The 16,298-nt window shown below is 36.0% G+C and overlaps 1 protein-coding gene across 1 annotated transcript in view; it reads left to right on the forward strand.

Moving 5' to 3' along the window:
• The window catches only part of PRUNE2 (prune homolog 2 with BCH domain), a 134,125-nt gene that overhangs the window by 39,956 nt on the left and 77,871 nt on the right, over positions 1-16,298 (forward strand). The window contains exons 5-6 of the mRNA XM_030467344.1: positions 1,791-1,943; positions 4,076-4,170. Coding sequence (XP_030323204.1) covers positions 1,791-1,943; positions 4,076-4,170 — 248 coding nt within the window. The remainder of the gene's footprint in view (positions 1-1,790; positions 1,944-4,075; positions 4,171-16,298) is intronic.

Raw genomic sequence — 16,298 nt, forward strand, 5'->3', positions numbered from 1 at the left:
GTAGTCTGCTTGGCTGCAAGTGCTGCTGGGAGGGTGTACAGGACATGCTATAGCCTCCCTTCCATAGGAAACTGTATGATGGATTTGAGAATGCGATGTATGTCCAGTACTATCCATGGGAGTCTCCTCTTCCCTTGTGTGTGCTTGAGCAATTTCCCAGTCTGCTCCTGGAGGAAGAAAAACAGGGTGCAGAAAAGTGGTATTGGTAAAATTATACATGCAGCCTAGTCCCTGAGATACCATTTATCCAGGTGCAGCTCTGTATGGGCTGTGCACTAACTCATTATGGTCACTGCCCTTCCCAAGGTATGGACACCAATACCTAGCAGTGCCACTGAGTGCTTTATATATCAGTTATGTACCTATAGAAATCTGAAACCTGAAATCTACTTGTTGTGGAGCCACATTTTTTGTAGCTAAATTTACAAATGTCAGTCTGGATCAATACAAATGATTTCATGCAGTCTGTATTTCTTTAATATTTTAATACAATGAAATAGGGAAGGAGCATTGACTTAAAGTGATGGGAGTACTGACATTAATAAAGGGTTGCTAAGAATTAGAAGAAAATTGGCAGTTACAGTGTCTGTAACTGAAGCACAGAATGGAATTTCATGTATGTTATTTTCCAGAAATAAACGTCTGATGGGGAACCCCTTCCTCGGGCTTATTAAACACTACTTAGTATTTAGTCCACACAGATAGTCCACAGATAGAGATTGTACTTAGTGTGGCAAAACTTGTTTTGCAAACACTTTATGAAATTTAAGAAATGCTTTTCATTATTTCATGTGGCGACAGGGTTGGAGAAAAAAGGATACTTTAGATGTTCAGATGATCGATCTGGTGAGACTGAAAATGGCTGTATTCAGGTTTTTCTTTTCCTCTCTTGGCTCAGTGCTGAAGACTAAATATCTAGACTTAAAATAACTTAAGCTATTTTACTGGTATGCTCACTGACCCAGCATGATGCAGTGCAATAATACACTTGTTTGAAATCCCTACACACAGTGCAGTAATAAATAAATTCCAGTGCTGAAATATAAGATTTTGTTACCCTTAGTTTAGTGTGAATAATTGGAAATGAAGGCTATCTTTGGGTATGTTAATAAATGGGATTCTAGTCTCCAGGGAATGAAAGGGTGACATTAAGTTGTGAACCATCAGGAATGTTTCACATCCAGGATGGCAACTGAGCAGCATATAGTTGTCCAATAACAGGTGAAACTGAATTTGTGTATTGTAAGAGCACAGACATTATGATGAAATTATTTATTAGATAAGTTTACCTTTAAATTTTAAAATTGAATCCATTGTTTTGTTTGGCTGAATGTGCTGTGGTGTTTTGTTATGTTCATTGATGAGGAATTAGCTGGTCAGTTATACCAAAATGACCAATGACTTTAAGATCATATTGTCCAACCCCCTGACACAGGCAGGGGCATCTTCAACTAGATAAGTTTCTTAAAGCCTCATCCAACCTGACATTGAACACTATCAGGGATGGATCATCCAGAGCTTCTCTGGCCAACATGTTCCACTCTTTCCACCCTCAGTGTAAAGCATTTCTTCCTTGTGTCCACTGTAGCAGCTTATTGACATGTCTGTAGAATGAAGGTTGTATTTACTGTTTCCAAACATACCATCATTTGGTCTCGTGCTTAGAGAAAGGAACAAGCATCCTTCAAGAAGGGATAGGACTGCTCTGGCACTACGGTAAACATTACTATTTCTCTAGTACCTCTTTGCCATTTACAGGAGGCACTGATTTTTGTCTTTTGCTGTTTCAGGAAGCATTCTCTTCAAGTGCATGTCTTTGGAGGCTGGCAAAATTACAGATCATCAAGAGAAAGTGCTCTCAATCCTAGAGGAAAAGTTTCCAGATCTTCCCCCACGAGAAGAAATTATCTCTGTTCTCCAGGAGACTCAGTTTAAACCACAAGGTTTGCATCTTGCTTCCTTTTTGAACACCTTTTACAAATTTGGTTTTGTAGCTGTATTGAAGTACATTGGCTCTTTGTGTGTGGTGAAAATAGCTGCAGCATGTTATCTTCGTGGACTATTACAGGTAATATATATAATTTTAAATTAAGTGGCTTGCATTCTGAATCACAGAATTATGATTTCTGTTGAGGAAATACTGAACTCCTGATTAATCTTGTATTGTTTCTACAGATTAAGTAAACATTAACTTATTTCATATATTGCTTTTATAAGAGTATCCTAGTCATGAATTTGTGTTGATGAAATGTAGGGGTGTAATCAATGCTCCAGTGCATGTACAGAAATTGTTTTACAATCACCTACATGGTGTGGGAGCGGATTTTATCTTCTGAACCTTCCCAGATTTATTAAGGGCTCTGTACAGGTTAAGTGAATTTGACTTCAGACTATGATTAAGAAAGCATTGGGAAAAATACAATTCTTCCTTTTCCCTTTGCTAGAAGCAGTTGAGCACTGCTGCAATTTTTTCATATTCCAAAGTTTGAACCTAAAGCTTGGCAGCAGGCTTTTGAAAGGCTACGCTAAAAGTCTGAAAAGAATTGTTGTGGTAACAGATCAGAAATAAACTGAATTCAGCCTGTATTGGAAAGTCCCAGTGAAATGGGCTTTTTTTGAGCTCAGTTCTTATTTCTGCCAGTTTCCTGGAAAGATGGCTTAGTAATGTTTCTCAGGTACTTGGCCCATGAAGCTTGCCCTAGTAGCCTGCACAAAACTTGGATAAGTAGATATAACAGATTAGGTCTGCCTGGCCAAGTAGGGCAGCACCATACGTTCTTTTTTTGTTCCACAGATGTGGTTTACTGTGCATTATTTGATGTATGTATTTAGTGCTGCAAATATTTGTGTAACATCTGCTATTAGCAAGGTGTTTCTGAAGTCTTTTGGAAGCACTAACCTCTTCTGAATATTTTACCTTATTTACTTGCTATTTAAAGCAAAATAAGCTCCAGTTTCATGCAGAAATAATGTTTTTTTTTGGCCTGAGTTAACAAATACATTTGCTATTTGAGCCACAGTGGGCTGTAGCCCGCCAGGAAGTCTACAGGTTATCTGTAAATATTTTTAAAAGGGTATGCGTGAAAATGTAATAAATACGTGAACATTAGATAGTTCATCTTGTAGTTAAATGTAATACAAGAAGAGTAATGAGAGGATTCATTTCTTTTGCCAAAATCGGTATTTGGCTCCCTGTTGGAAATAACTGATGCAAACACATTTTGTATGTTACGCTGCTAAGCTTTAAAAATCTGTGGACATTGTAGTTGTGATCCTACACTGATGTAAGTGGTTTGCACCTTTATTTACATATATATCTGGCTATCGTGTTTACATTTTTGATCATGTGATAAGTCCATGTTCCTATACATGATATCTATTTATTTTGAGAATTTTTACAGCCTTTTAAACAGATATGTCTCATTGGAGAAATGTGGTCACGTGGATTTTTAATACATTGTTCTCAACGTGTCTGGTTGCAATGTGAAGCAATTCCAATTTTCACTCTTTTTTTCTGATGATAATATGTTTCAGTTTCTATGGCACCTAAACATCTAATTAGTTCATTCACCGTTTGGTGTACATAAGAAGAACCCATTTGTGTTGGTATCGATTTGTGAGGAAGGTCAGAAAGGCTGAATGACTTTGTGTTTACAAAATATGTGCTTGGATTCTGAATATTTTTGTAAATTCCATAGTATTCAATATATTACCCACTCCAGAAATGCTTCATGTTAGTGAATTCATATTAGACCACAAAAATTGTCTATGCATACATTTATCATCACCTGGAATTTGGTTTGCTTAAAAATGTATTTGCCCAAGTTTGTTAATTCTTCTCCATTGCTCCCCAGCCCCACCCCTTTAATCTCTTCCTGGCTTAAAAAAAATCCCTCTAGAAACTCATGAAATACTGGTTGAAATGTTGAAATGTTGGTTTTAATTTTCTCAAAGGATGTCCTAAAATACAGAAGATTGAACATTAAGGTCTAAGCTGTGTTTTTAATGTGTCTTGCTGCATCTGATCAGCTCTAGATACTTGTTTGTATTCACATTACTTTCTCTTCTCAAACAGGAGAAAGTATTGAGGAGGTTATGCTGAAAGATCTGAAGGAGATTTCAGATGGAGAAATCAAAGTAGCAATTAGCACTGTCTACATGACACTGGAGGTAAGAGGACACCTGATGAATGTATTGATAAACAGCCCTACTGCATAGTCAGACTGTTCTCTAACATAGACTTCGATAATATATGAGCACAATTTTCAGTGATTTAGTTAACTCTGAGAGAAGCAGTAGCTCTTGGTAGTCTGACATACATTATGCATCTGATTATTCCTTTCTGCTAGTCATTAAACAATGGCATCAGCAGTTTGCAGCCTTTGGGTGGACTGAAGGTGTAAGCTTTCTCTTGAATTTCACTAAGTAGGACTTTTTGCTATCTTTCACTGAAAGTATGACATACAATTTACACAGTGACTCCAATGCTCTATCAGCAGGATAGATAGGAGGAGAAATTGCTTTATACTTTCTATAAACTTATCTGAAAACTGTGTAATGAACTATGTCTCTTGCCATGAGACATATGAACTTGTCTCTTGTCTATTGCCTTAATTAAAACGTTGGTAGAAACAAAAGGAACTTGATGAGGCAGTAGCTAGTAGAATGTTGATCTTTTGGATCAAAACTACAGATTTCTCTTTGTGAGTATTCCTTAGACAACTTGAAAGTGGTGCCTTAGCTTTTCTTTATTGGCCAGTCCCAAACATTTTGTAATTGCTTAGGGAAAAATCTTGTGTGGTATGTTTTGTATTATTATTTAAAGATGACTTGTGTTACCATTGTCAGTAGCTATTTTTCTTGACCTGAAGTGGCTATAGATGTTACTGGCTGTATGTAAAGATATTAATTAAAATATTAATGTTTAGATAACTGAAAAGTGTGACATGGAAGTATTAATTCTGATGGAAATTTGCATACTGTTACACTCATTAATAGTAAAGCTAACTAGACTGAAAAAAATATCAACAAGAAAGAGGTACTTTTAGGTACTATGTATTTTTAATTCGCAGTCTCACCATTTGCCTGAAAGTCACTTATACAAAAGTATTTGACATGCAAAAGACTTCAACTTTTTCATTTTACTTTAACCAAAACTTTATTTTACCCCAAACTATACTAAAAACCCACAAAACCCAAAAAACAACAACAACAAAAAATCACTTGAATAGTTCTTCCCTGTGTATTGGCTAGAAATCTCACTAGCCAATGTTAAATAATTCATCAATACAATGTTTTTTAATTATTTATTATTTTTTAATTAACAGGTTTGTGGAAGTATTTTTCACTAAAGGGCTTTCTATAGGCTTACTTGGCCAGGTCCAGTGGTCTACATCATTGGTGATACTGCTAAGACCAAAGATGATGATTGTACAATTATAGCTGGGGACAGTAAGCTGTTGAAAAGCATATGTTCTCTGCTGCATTGTGTGTGTATCGTGGATAGTGGAAGTGCTGCAGCCCAATACACAAACTTATTTAAGTCAAAGTTTCATAATAGTAAAAGGGTTTAGTCCTAGCGGGTCCTAAGTCTGGTATTCTAACAAATGTTGTGCCTTAATAGCATATACTCAAATGACTATTTGCTTTCCTTACCTCCTGATTTTGTGTCAAGTTTTACAAATCTCTATTCAAAAAAACTCTCTACTGAAAAAACTTCTCTGCTCTTGAGAGAAGCTTTTTTTAGCAAAATCTTGCCCTTGAGCTAAGTTCCTTTCCCTTTTTGACTGCTGATGTTTCCTATGTTAAATAAAGAAATTGTTTCCTCAGTTTCCCCTCTGTAAATGAGTACAGATTTCAGTACTCTTAAATACAGAACTCCTGCTCTTCGGTTTCTCATGAATGCAAAAATACCAGTGCAATTGATATACGTGCTTTATTTGTGTGTACATACTGGTATCAGTCATCAGTGTGTGATTTACATCCATTGTCTGTTGGTTTACTGGTTGTCAGTTGACTAATTTTAAAGAGAATTTTTCAGACATAAAAGGAATAGACAGTGTTGGTGTTAATTATAAAGGGAGGGGAGGTATTTCGTGTGGATGTGTTTAGGTTTCTGAAGAATCTGTATGCGGCTTTGGATTTCTTTGGTTCCATAACTGCCTTTAGATCTGCGTTACCTGGATTTAGGTGGCATTAAAGCTGAAATCAGTTGAAATCAGACCTGTGTCTCCAGTGTCTGCCTGGCAGAGCATGTGCTGCTTGGTTTTCACATGTCTAGCAGCATTTTTTCAAGACAGTGACAAAAGTGACAGTTATTTATAGCAGTTATTTTTGTTGCCATTGCTGGAAAGTTTCCCCAAGTCATAATAGTGATCACTTGTAAGTTATTGTAGTGAAATTCAGTGCATGTGTTACAGTTAATTTCTGCTATGTTACATCCTGAGAGCATATTTTGCTTATTCTCTAATAGAATTCTTTTCGAAATGAGGAATATTTTCTCAATGTGACTTTCTGTGAAAGGCTTTTTTTAACTGAGGAACAGATATTTCCCTTAATAAACTGAACTCTCTTCTCTGCTTTCTTAAGTCTAGTGCACCAAAAGAACAATCCAGATTTTATCAGTTGAGATCAGTTCAAATGGGTCATGATATTGTAGCTTCATACATGTTTGTTGGAGTAAGTCTTTCATCTTCTCATAGAATCATGCCATATAGAATGGTTTGTGTTGGAAGGGACCTTAAAGATCATCTAGTTCATCAACCTCCCTGCCATGGGCACAGACACTTCCCGCTAGACTGGGTTGCTCAAAGCCCCATTCAGTCTGGCCTTGAATGCTTCCAGGGATGGGTGATCCACAACTTCCCTGGGCAATGTGTTTTAGTGTCTCACCACCCTCACAGTGAAAAATTTCTTCCTAATGTCTAAGGTAAATCTACCCTCTTTCAGTTTAAAGCCATTGCCCCATGTCCTGTCCCTACACACCCTTACAAAAAGTCCCTCCCCAGATTCCCTGTAGACCCTCTGCAGGTACTGGAAGGACACTATAAGGTCTCCCTGGAGTCTTCTCCAGTCTAAACAACTCCAGCTCTCTCAGGCTGTTTTCCTAGGAGATGTTTTCCATCCCTTTGGTCATCTTCATGGCCCTGAACTCCATGTCCTTCTTGTGTTAATGCATAATAATTTATTCTAACTGTTCACAGAACTTGCAGTAACTTAGGAAGACTGAAAATAAAGTTTCTCCGGGTCAGACAGCTGAAAACAAGGCAAATAGTCAATGGTTGCCTGTTATTGGCAATTACAGGCAAGGGAATATGTGTGTTCTGAAGGCTGAGTAATCTGTTAAGGTCCTTGTTCATGTTTCTGCCTGTGGTATCCAAACACTTTATAAAGACAGCTTCCAGGTGATAGAGGTTTTGTAATCTTTTAGTATTGAAGGGTTGGAGCCACACTCTGTGCATGCCAAGTGATTCAGAGAGGATGTCAGGGCTTCAATGGAAGCATCTGTCACCAGCTTCGTTGCCCCAAGGAGGTGACCAGAAAGTCTATGTGACACAGTGAATTTGACTGCCTTATGGAGCATCTGGTGATCCAAATGAGTTGAGGATGGTACCTCAAGGTTTTGGAAAAGGTTTTGGCTCTTGCCACATTACTCTTTGCCACTCTGTGTCTCAGAGAAACTCACTAGCTCTTCCAGCAGCAGTGATTTAGAAATATAGAAATGTTTGGATGCACAGTGGATCTGCTTCCTAATGAGTAAATAGTTTGATCCCAGACACACAGTTTAATTTTCAGTCTATTTTTGTTGTAAGTACTATGGTATGCAACTGAGTTACTAATTTTGACAATTTTATTTGTATATTGTGAGAAGTAATGAATATCTGTCTAAGCTGGAGCATGTCAAACAAGTGCTAGATAGACTGCTGCATGCAGCTTAGTGAGATTACGACATATTTGAAGGTTTGAACTTTTGGTACCTCTCATGACTGGACCCTAGTTGAGTATTTGGGAACTTTTTTCTTGCAGTATGAATATAAACATATTTTAAATGGCATCAGATTGGTCCATGAATTTGTTTTTAATGCTAAAAACAAAATAAGAAAACTGCAAGTAAACATGTTAACATTTAATCTTCCAGTAATGGAGTTGGAAACAAAATTCTCAGTAACTTAAAACAGCAATGCTGTTCAGAGATATTTTTCTGATGCCTGTTGTGAGAAGTTAGGGTATGTAAAATAAATGATGTATGGAGCTGTAGGAATGCGAATTTTGCAGACTACCTTATGTCTAAGGAACATTAAACATAGGGCTCTCGTTTAGCAAATAAATAACCATTCATTTCAATGTCTGCATAGTCTGGACTTTTGTGCATATTTTTGCAAAGATGAGGCAAGGCCATTAGGGATTTAATATAAAATAAATCGCCAAGGGGTCTTCTTGTAGTCCTAGTCTCTCTGCCACATGGTGTGTCACTAATGTGCATAAATGGGCTTAAATGAATTTGTTATCTGTATTGCATTTGCAGTATGTATATATTTATATATTATTTTTTAATTGTGTTTAAAAATAAAACATTAAATACATCATTTCTGAAAGCTGAAAACATACCATTTGTAAATAAATCAACCTTAATTAAGGTCTTAAAATGTCAGTGTGTGAGATATGCCTGTAGGAAAATGTATATATATAATACACGAAGCTTGAACATCCTTTCATTTGCTTTTTTTTACAAGTATTAGGAGGGTTAAGTCTTCACCTTATAGGACTGAGTAGTGCAGCCAAACATGCATTAATGTGAAAACTGTGCTCATGTTTAAACATCAGACAGCTGTGTTCTGGAGAACAGTAGCTGCTCTGTTGTGCTTCACTTCAATAGATGTACCCCAGCTGTAATGAATACACTGCCAGGTATGGAGATCTGCTGCAGTCCTGCTGAATTATCTGTTGTAACTAGTTTCTCACCTCTAAAGGTATGAAAGGAAACTGATGCTGAGAACTTTACAGTGTTTTAAACTCTTCTTGATTAACTATGTGAAATCAAATGGCAGCAAACCCAACACTGATTACAGTGATTATCAGGATTGCTCACAGTTTTAAAATTAAGACCAGATCCCTCCCAAAAAATATTGTAAGGGTGATATGAGTTAGTTCCCCTGCATAGTGAGATATTTCTACATGAAGTTGTGTAGAATATCAGGTAAAGTGTTCATTATGGCTCCTTCCAATGCAAGAAAACTGTAAGCTTGTAAAACTGGCCAAGACCATCATATTCATCTATTGGTCCAACTCAGCCTGTGCTTAAATCAGTAATTAATGATTTATTCAACTGTCATTTTTTCTGCAAATTTGATTATTTAATTATTTCCTTCTATACTGCTTTCATAACTCATAGAAAGCCAGAAGCAACAGAGATTTTGTTCTTGCAATATCTCTTTAAAAATGCATAAGGTATCAGGTCTGCAAAGGTGTGTATGCTGGATTTTAATCCAGTGTCCGAAGATACTGGGTAAACTTCTTCAGTTCTAACTCATATGACATCTGGCCTAAATTTGGTCAATTGTTTATAATTTTGCCTTTACTATTTTTCTTCAATCTTGGTTCAAAAGTGCATAAGCAAAGTAATATAACCATGAAAATTATTAAAGGAATAAGCATAGACATTAGATTAATCTACTAACATTGCAGTAAAGATGTGCTTGTGTTTACAAGTTCAAGAAGATGAACTGTTTTGCATCATTTATGAAATATGTTTGTCTAACTAAAATAGTTAGGAAATACAGCTGTATAATATGCAGTCTCTCAGCTAAATAAAATGCTCTCATCTACACTATGATTATTGGACTGCATTTCTGACTTCTACAAAGCTGACTAATTTATCATTTGTGTACGCTTCTATTTCTTGTCAGTAGCATATCAGCTCAGCTGCTCATGGGGCATAGATACTGACAGCAGGAGGTGAAGTTTTGAGGAATGTTCAGCATAAAAAGAGATTTTCTATGACATGCAAATACTTTTAACAAAAATTTCAATGTTAAACCTGACTTGGCTGTTTAATATTTTAAGGTCTGGCCATAATGCATGAGAAAATAGAAACTGGTAATAGGGGTAACAGCAATATGGATATTACAGAAAAGTTATATTTTGCTTTCAGCTATTTAGTTTGTTTTTTCTTTACTGTTGTGTAGGAAACAAATTAATTTGAACATTAAACTGTTGATATAAGGTTGCAATATTATTCTGGATATAACCAAAAGGACTTCTTTTGGGTTTGCTGGTGTTGCTGTTGCTTTACTATAGAAAGTAGCAATTCTGTCCATAGTAAGTAACAAGAGATGCAGAGTATTTCTATTCAAATGCCTGTCTTGATGAACTACATTTGTGTTTTTCATTTAAGTATTAGAAAAAAAACCCAACCAAACCCAACCCAATAAAAAACCAACAAAACTCCCTCCAAAACAAACAACAACAAAACCAAACAGAAACCAAACCAAACCAAAACCAACAAAAAACCCCCAAACCAAACAACAAACCAAAGCAAAACCACAAGTCCCATTTAAAATCATGCAACATTTACTTAGAATGGTGATATTTTCACACAGAAAACCAACAAAATGTGTTTACTCTGTCTTGAAATATTAATTTTGTTCCATCTGTTCAACAAAGCATGTGTGTGAAACACCTTCTAAACTGGAATGTAAGTGCATGCTTAAAACTTCTAAGTATTACAATATTCTCTGGTTTTAACATTCATTGAATTTTATACCTTCTGCTGTGCCTAATTCTGAAGCTATTGTTTATTTTAAGATGTGTGGACATTTTAATTTTTGAATTTGCCAGGTCAAGTGCCCTGTAAGATTTTTCAGCATTTCTATTCTCTGCTGAAATGAAAACAGGGAAGATCCTTCTTTTGACTCTGTATAACTGGGTACATTCCCGGACTTAAATTGAAGTCAAGTCTGAAAACTTCGGGGTTTATTTCATTTTATATTCATATATTCATATGTTTATATATGAATATATTTGTATATTCATACACTCACACCTTTATTTATTTACTCATTATTTATTTATGCATTTATTAATTTATATATTTAGATATCATTATATTTTTATATTTATGTATATATGTATATATATACACACACATTATATTTTTATATATGTATTTACACGCTTATACAACAGGGATCAAAAAAAAAAATTGATTTAAAGTGAAGCCCCTCATCCTCTATTTGAGTACTCGGGTTAAGAGTAGTTAACTAAGAACATCAGCTATAGTTCTACCAAAGAATGTAGCTTCTTCTCTCTCTCTTTCTAGGAGGCAGATGCAGTTTTTCTCAGAAAGATTGTCACTTCTGTAGTCAGAATTATTCACAGTTTCTAACAAAACTAACAAAATATAGATTTCATCATAAAGCTGCTGCATGACTGTTAAATCACCAAAAAGTGGAACTTCTTTTGCAATTCCATGTCTAGCTTACTTTTCTATGTTTCCGGGGTTTTTTTGTATGTAAGTGAATACATGTATGCAGGATCTTTGAGCCTAGAAGAACTGGCATCCAGATCTCTTGTATATATTGCAAGTATTTCAGCATCTCACTTTTATGACTGTTTTTTTATAAAAAGTTGATAAATCAGGTATCAAATGTAAATTCCTTCAAGAAAATTTTGCACTGCTTTGGCAATAGAGAATTATATAGTGCTTTTCTCTACAAGAAATTATATGGACAATTGTATTGTTTATAGTGCTGAAATTGCCCTATTTCTGAAATAATTACAGTAGATTTAACCAAAATTGCTAAGTACAGATTGAATTTATTGATTATGAGAAAAAGAGTTGGAAGTGTTCAAAGTTTTAGGTAGGTTTTTGTCCTTTTTTTAAAATTACTTTATTTGAGGAATAAATTTCAGTAATGTGAGTTTCTTAAATTTCTCTGTATTGGTAGTTTGTGGTTAATAACTGAAAACTATAGAGACGTTTGGCTTGCTTGATGAGTTCTTGTGCATTTTATACAAAGCTACAGAGTTCCCTCTCATGGAGCTTAAAAAAAAAAATAAAATAGTGGGACAGGATACTCTCTTCAGCTATAGTCATGTAGTTCTCAGTATTATCAGAATTTCTTGTACATACTCAACTGCTGTCCTCCAGGATTCATACAGTCCTTTTCTCGTGTGAACATGAGATAAACACAGCAGGTATGCTATATAAAACAGGAAAAAGTTTATTGAGACCAGTAAGTTTATGCCAAATGAAAACTTGAACAACTAATTATTTTATCTTCCTCAGACAAGAGAAATCACAGTCTCTGCATGTAGAGATGGGGAGTTCAGGTGAATTATAGAGGTAGTAGTACAATCAAAGGGAGAACCTGGCTGACTTGTCAGTCTTTATTTATTGATGACTTTTAAAATTTCTTAACAAAAACCAGTTGAGGAAAATCTTTCCTACCCTGGATACTACCTTTGCCAACAAAAGCAATTAATTAATATATATTTTTTATTTTTATTTTGGCCATTTCTTGTTCTTTTTGCAGAAAGACAAATCTCACTACCAGATATTCTGTAACCTGACATTTCAGCATTTCTGTCTTGATGTTGTTCCTGCCTTTCTCTTAGTCACATTTCCAGTGAATTTTCATAAAACATGACTCTCTATCCTTCATCTTCTGGAGAAAACAAAATTAAAAAAAAAAAAAAGGAAAAAAAAAGAAAAAAAAAGGAGATGTAAAGTTGGAGAAACAGAAAGTTGAGAGTAAAAAATCTGCTTCTTGCAGTCCAACCTTCTTTTTTTTCCCCCACTGCAAGACTGCCAGAGAGACACATCAGTTTGTGCCTGATTCTATACCCAGAATTTTATTTTTTTAGGTTTCACCTGTGCCAGAAATCTGTGTATGCTTTTTTTCTCTGAGTATTTGTCATAGGCTAGAAAGGAAAAAGGTTATAGTAGATTAATTTCATACACAGAATGGAAAATATTAGGTCAAGCCTTTGACTGGTAAAATGCCATAGATTTACCATTCACCATAGCTGTGACTTTTTGGTATCTGAGGATGAGTTTGAATAGCTGGCGTTTGTACCATCAAGAACTCCTGTAATTGTGTTTTAAAACCAAAGTTCTTAACTGAGCACTGATTTAAGTGATGGTTTTTTTCAGACTTATCAGGTACTGAATTATAGTCTACTGAAAATTCATTGTTTTGAGAGTTTGTAGTCTCTTCTTTATATAAATAGCACTGCAGGGTAGTTTTTCAGCATTTGCTATTAAACAAGACTTTCTAAATAAGGGAACTAGAGATATTTCAGAAACAAAGTGATTCCTTTCACATCTCTCAGTTGAGGATTTGCCATATGGGTTGCTCAGCATCAGACTCCCAGCAGGTCTCATTTATGGTAAACACACAGTGAGTGAACAGAAAAAAAAAAAAAAAAAAAAAAAAAGGCAATGAAAATATTAATATTCTCCCCCCAGCCCCATTTTTAAAAACTGAACTAAAAATGTTCAAGTTCATCCCATATAGCTGTGGCATTTAGTTGAGTGTGTATTTGCCACTCTGCTGGGCGTTCGTGACGACCGAAATGCTGCGCTTTTCTTGCCATGCAGCTGATGTGCTGGAGCTTGCACAGTGGTGTGTAAATTATCCCTTCCCTCCTCCGATCTGGCATGCTGCCAGGCCCCCGGGGCTGTGCTCTCTCCATCAAGGGCAGTTGGTGAAAACATCACTGTTCTCACTGTGGCCTGGGGAGCTGTAGCTTTTCCCTGGGCCTCCAGTGGGGCAACACCAGCTGAGCGAAGGTGTTGATGCTCTGGTCTGCTGCTAGAACTTGAAACAGGCGAAAAGATAGATATAAAATAAATAATGGTAGGGATTTTTCTCAAGACTCACAACCATGGAAATCCACAGCGTCAATATTTTGAAAACCATCCATGCTGCATGAATTTCTGGGGCTTTCGTTTACTGTTGCATATGTGCTTTCTTTATCTCTGTGGGCTACCTTCTCCCTTTAGGGACTATGCCACCATAACCACCCTTCGAGGATTCTGTAGAACTTTCTCAGCCCCTCTCCTCAGTGTGCTTGTGTGGAAAATCATTGTAGAGCAAACCAAATTAATCCTGAGCATGTAGGAGCCACCCAATTGAGCATGCTTTCATCAGTCGTTCTGGCCCAGGGATGTTTTTTCACAGAAAGGTCTGTATTGCTGTGTTTAAAAAACAAAAAACTGAAACCAAACAAAACAATCTGTTTTATAGGTAGGAGCAGGCATATATGAGCAAAAGATCTGCCACTGAATAACAAGATGCGTTGTCCTGAGAATATGTCCTGCTGCCATAACAGATGATATTGTAATCACAAACAGGGAAATATCTACAGAAGAAAATGCTTTAAAAAAGCTGTGTTATAAAGTCCTTCATGCTGCCTTATAGTCATACAGTAGAATTTGGGAGAGCACATACATTGCTTTCTGTCGGGGTACTTTCTGTTCCACCAAGAAACCTACACATTCCCATTCCAAATCTGAGGATTCAATCAGGTAATTGAGAGTTGTGCATGGTCCAGATTTAGAAGGAAGTGCAATAGTACTGCATTATACTGTCAGTATCCAGTTTCCACTAAGCAAGTTTTTTCTATATCTTCAAGAGGAAATACTTTATTTACAGTGCCTGCAGGTATTTAGTTCAAATAAACAGGAAACTTTTATTTGGATCCTGCTAAATGCTTGTCTCAGTGAAAGCTCCACAGGTTGGCAGTAAGACCTGCAAGATGCCTATTTAACTTGTTTATTAGTATTTGCATTTGTGTTTGATTTCCCCATGTTGAGTTTTTTGAACTTAATTGGAACAGCTAGTTTTGTTTCTCTGCTTCTTATTGGGCATTTTATACTCCTTTAGTGTGCTACAGCTTGTTCATCTTCTCCTGGAACTAATCTGCAAATACTTGTAGATGAATAAATTGAAAATATTAGTTGTTTTGTCATCTACTATGTATTCTTCCTTTGTGTGTATCATTAGCTTAATTGTTTACAGTGTTCCAGTCCGTTACACTTACACAGATCCTCTGAGGTAATGGAGTTGTGTTTTGTAGCATAAACCAATATTTACTCACAAGTCAAACCTCAGCCCCACTTCACATGGACTTCTAGTACCATCAGTGTAGTATTAAAATCCAAAGTGAGATTTTCAAGATGCCTGGGTGGACAGAACCATGAAAGCAGTCATTTTACTAGCTCCTATTTATGCATTAAATCTGTATTTTAAATTTCTGTAATAACAGGTGAAGACAGGTACCACTTGTGACTATTTGGAATCTATGTATTTTATATTTTGACAGTTTTAGAATGATATTAATTTATAGGTTGGGAGGTTCAAGTAAATTAAATGATGAGGGATCCTTTGTGTGATGTGGACTCATTCACTGTGAACTCACATTCTAAATTTACAGAATTGTATTTGGCAATGTTTTTTATCCATTATTAGAGGCTGAAAAAACAATATTTTCCAATAGTGTTCTATACAGTGATATATCTGTGCTTGATGCCACTATTCTTCACAAAATGTGATAATAATGTTATCTGTTAACATAAAAACAAAGTTTGACTCCACAGAAGCCGCTAGATCTGGATAACCACAATATACTTGAATCTCTTAGGAGCTCACTCTTTGACATGTACTACTAAAAGTTCCTCATATTTAGGAATTCTTTTAAGCAAAATACTTGTGCTGAGTCTCAGCTGGTGTGCATAAAGGAATATTCATTTCTCAGTGGTAACATGAAATTTTATTTTTTTACCTATTTTTTTATATATTGAATGGATTGAAACACTTTGAAGAAAAAAAAAACCATACGTTTCTCATCCTAATCTAATTCAAAGGGGTTTTATGGTTCTGATTCCAGCCTTTTCTCATGCTTTATGTATAGGTAAATCAGAAGGTTATGTCTTGTCCAAGCTAGCAGGGAGCAGAAATGTTCCCTCTCTGTGACTTGTGGGAGGATGATCAGTCAGGCAATGGCAAATGGATGTTTACTGGGTGGAGACTGCAGGTGATTTGAGAAGATATTGTATACAGCTTCCAAGAGGGTCTTGAGAACAACAGTATGCATTAAAACTTATTGGTTTGGACTTGTAAGATATACTGGTTATTTCATGCCTGCAACCTCATTATAGTTCAAAATGTTAAATTGTGGCTGTTATGCTGCAGTGCTCTGTGCTCAGAGCCAGACAAAATTGCCACAATAGAACTGGATGGTGGAAGCAGCTAACAAAAAGGAGCTTGGAGGGATTCAGTGTCTGGTCAGGAAGG

The sequence above is a fragment of the Calypte anna genome, chromosome Z, assembly GCF_003957555.1.
Source record: "Calypte anna isolate BGI_N300 chromosome Z, bCalAnn1_v1.p, whole genome shotgun sequence".
Lineage (NCBI taxonomy): Eukaryota > Metazoa > Chordata > Aves > Apodiformes > Trochilidae > Calypte > Calypte anna.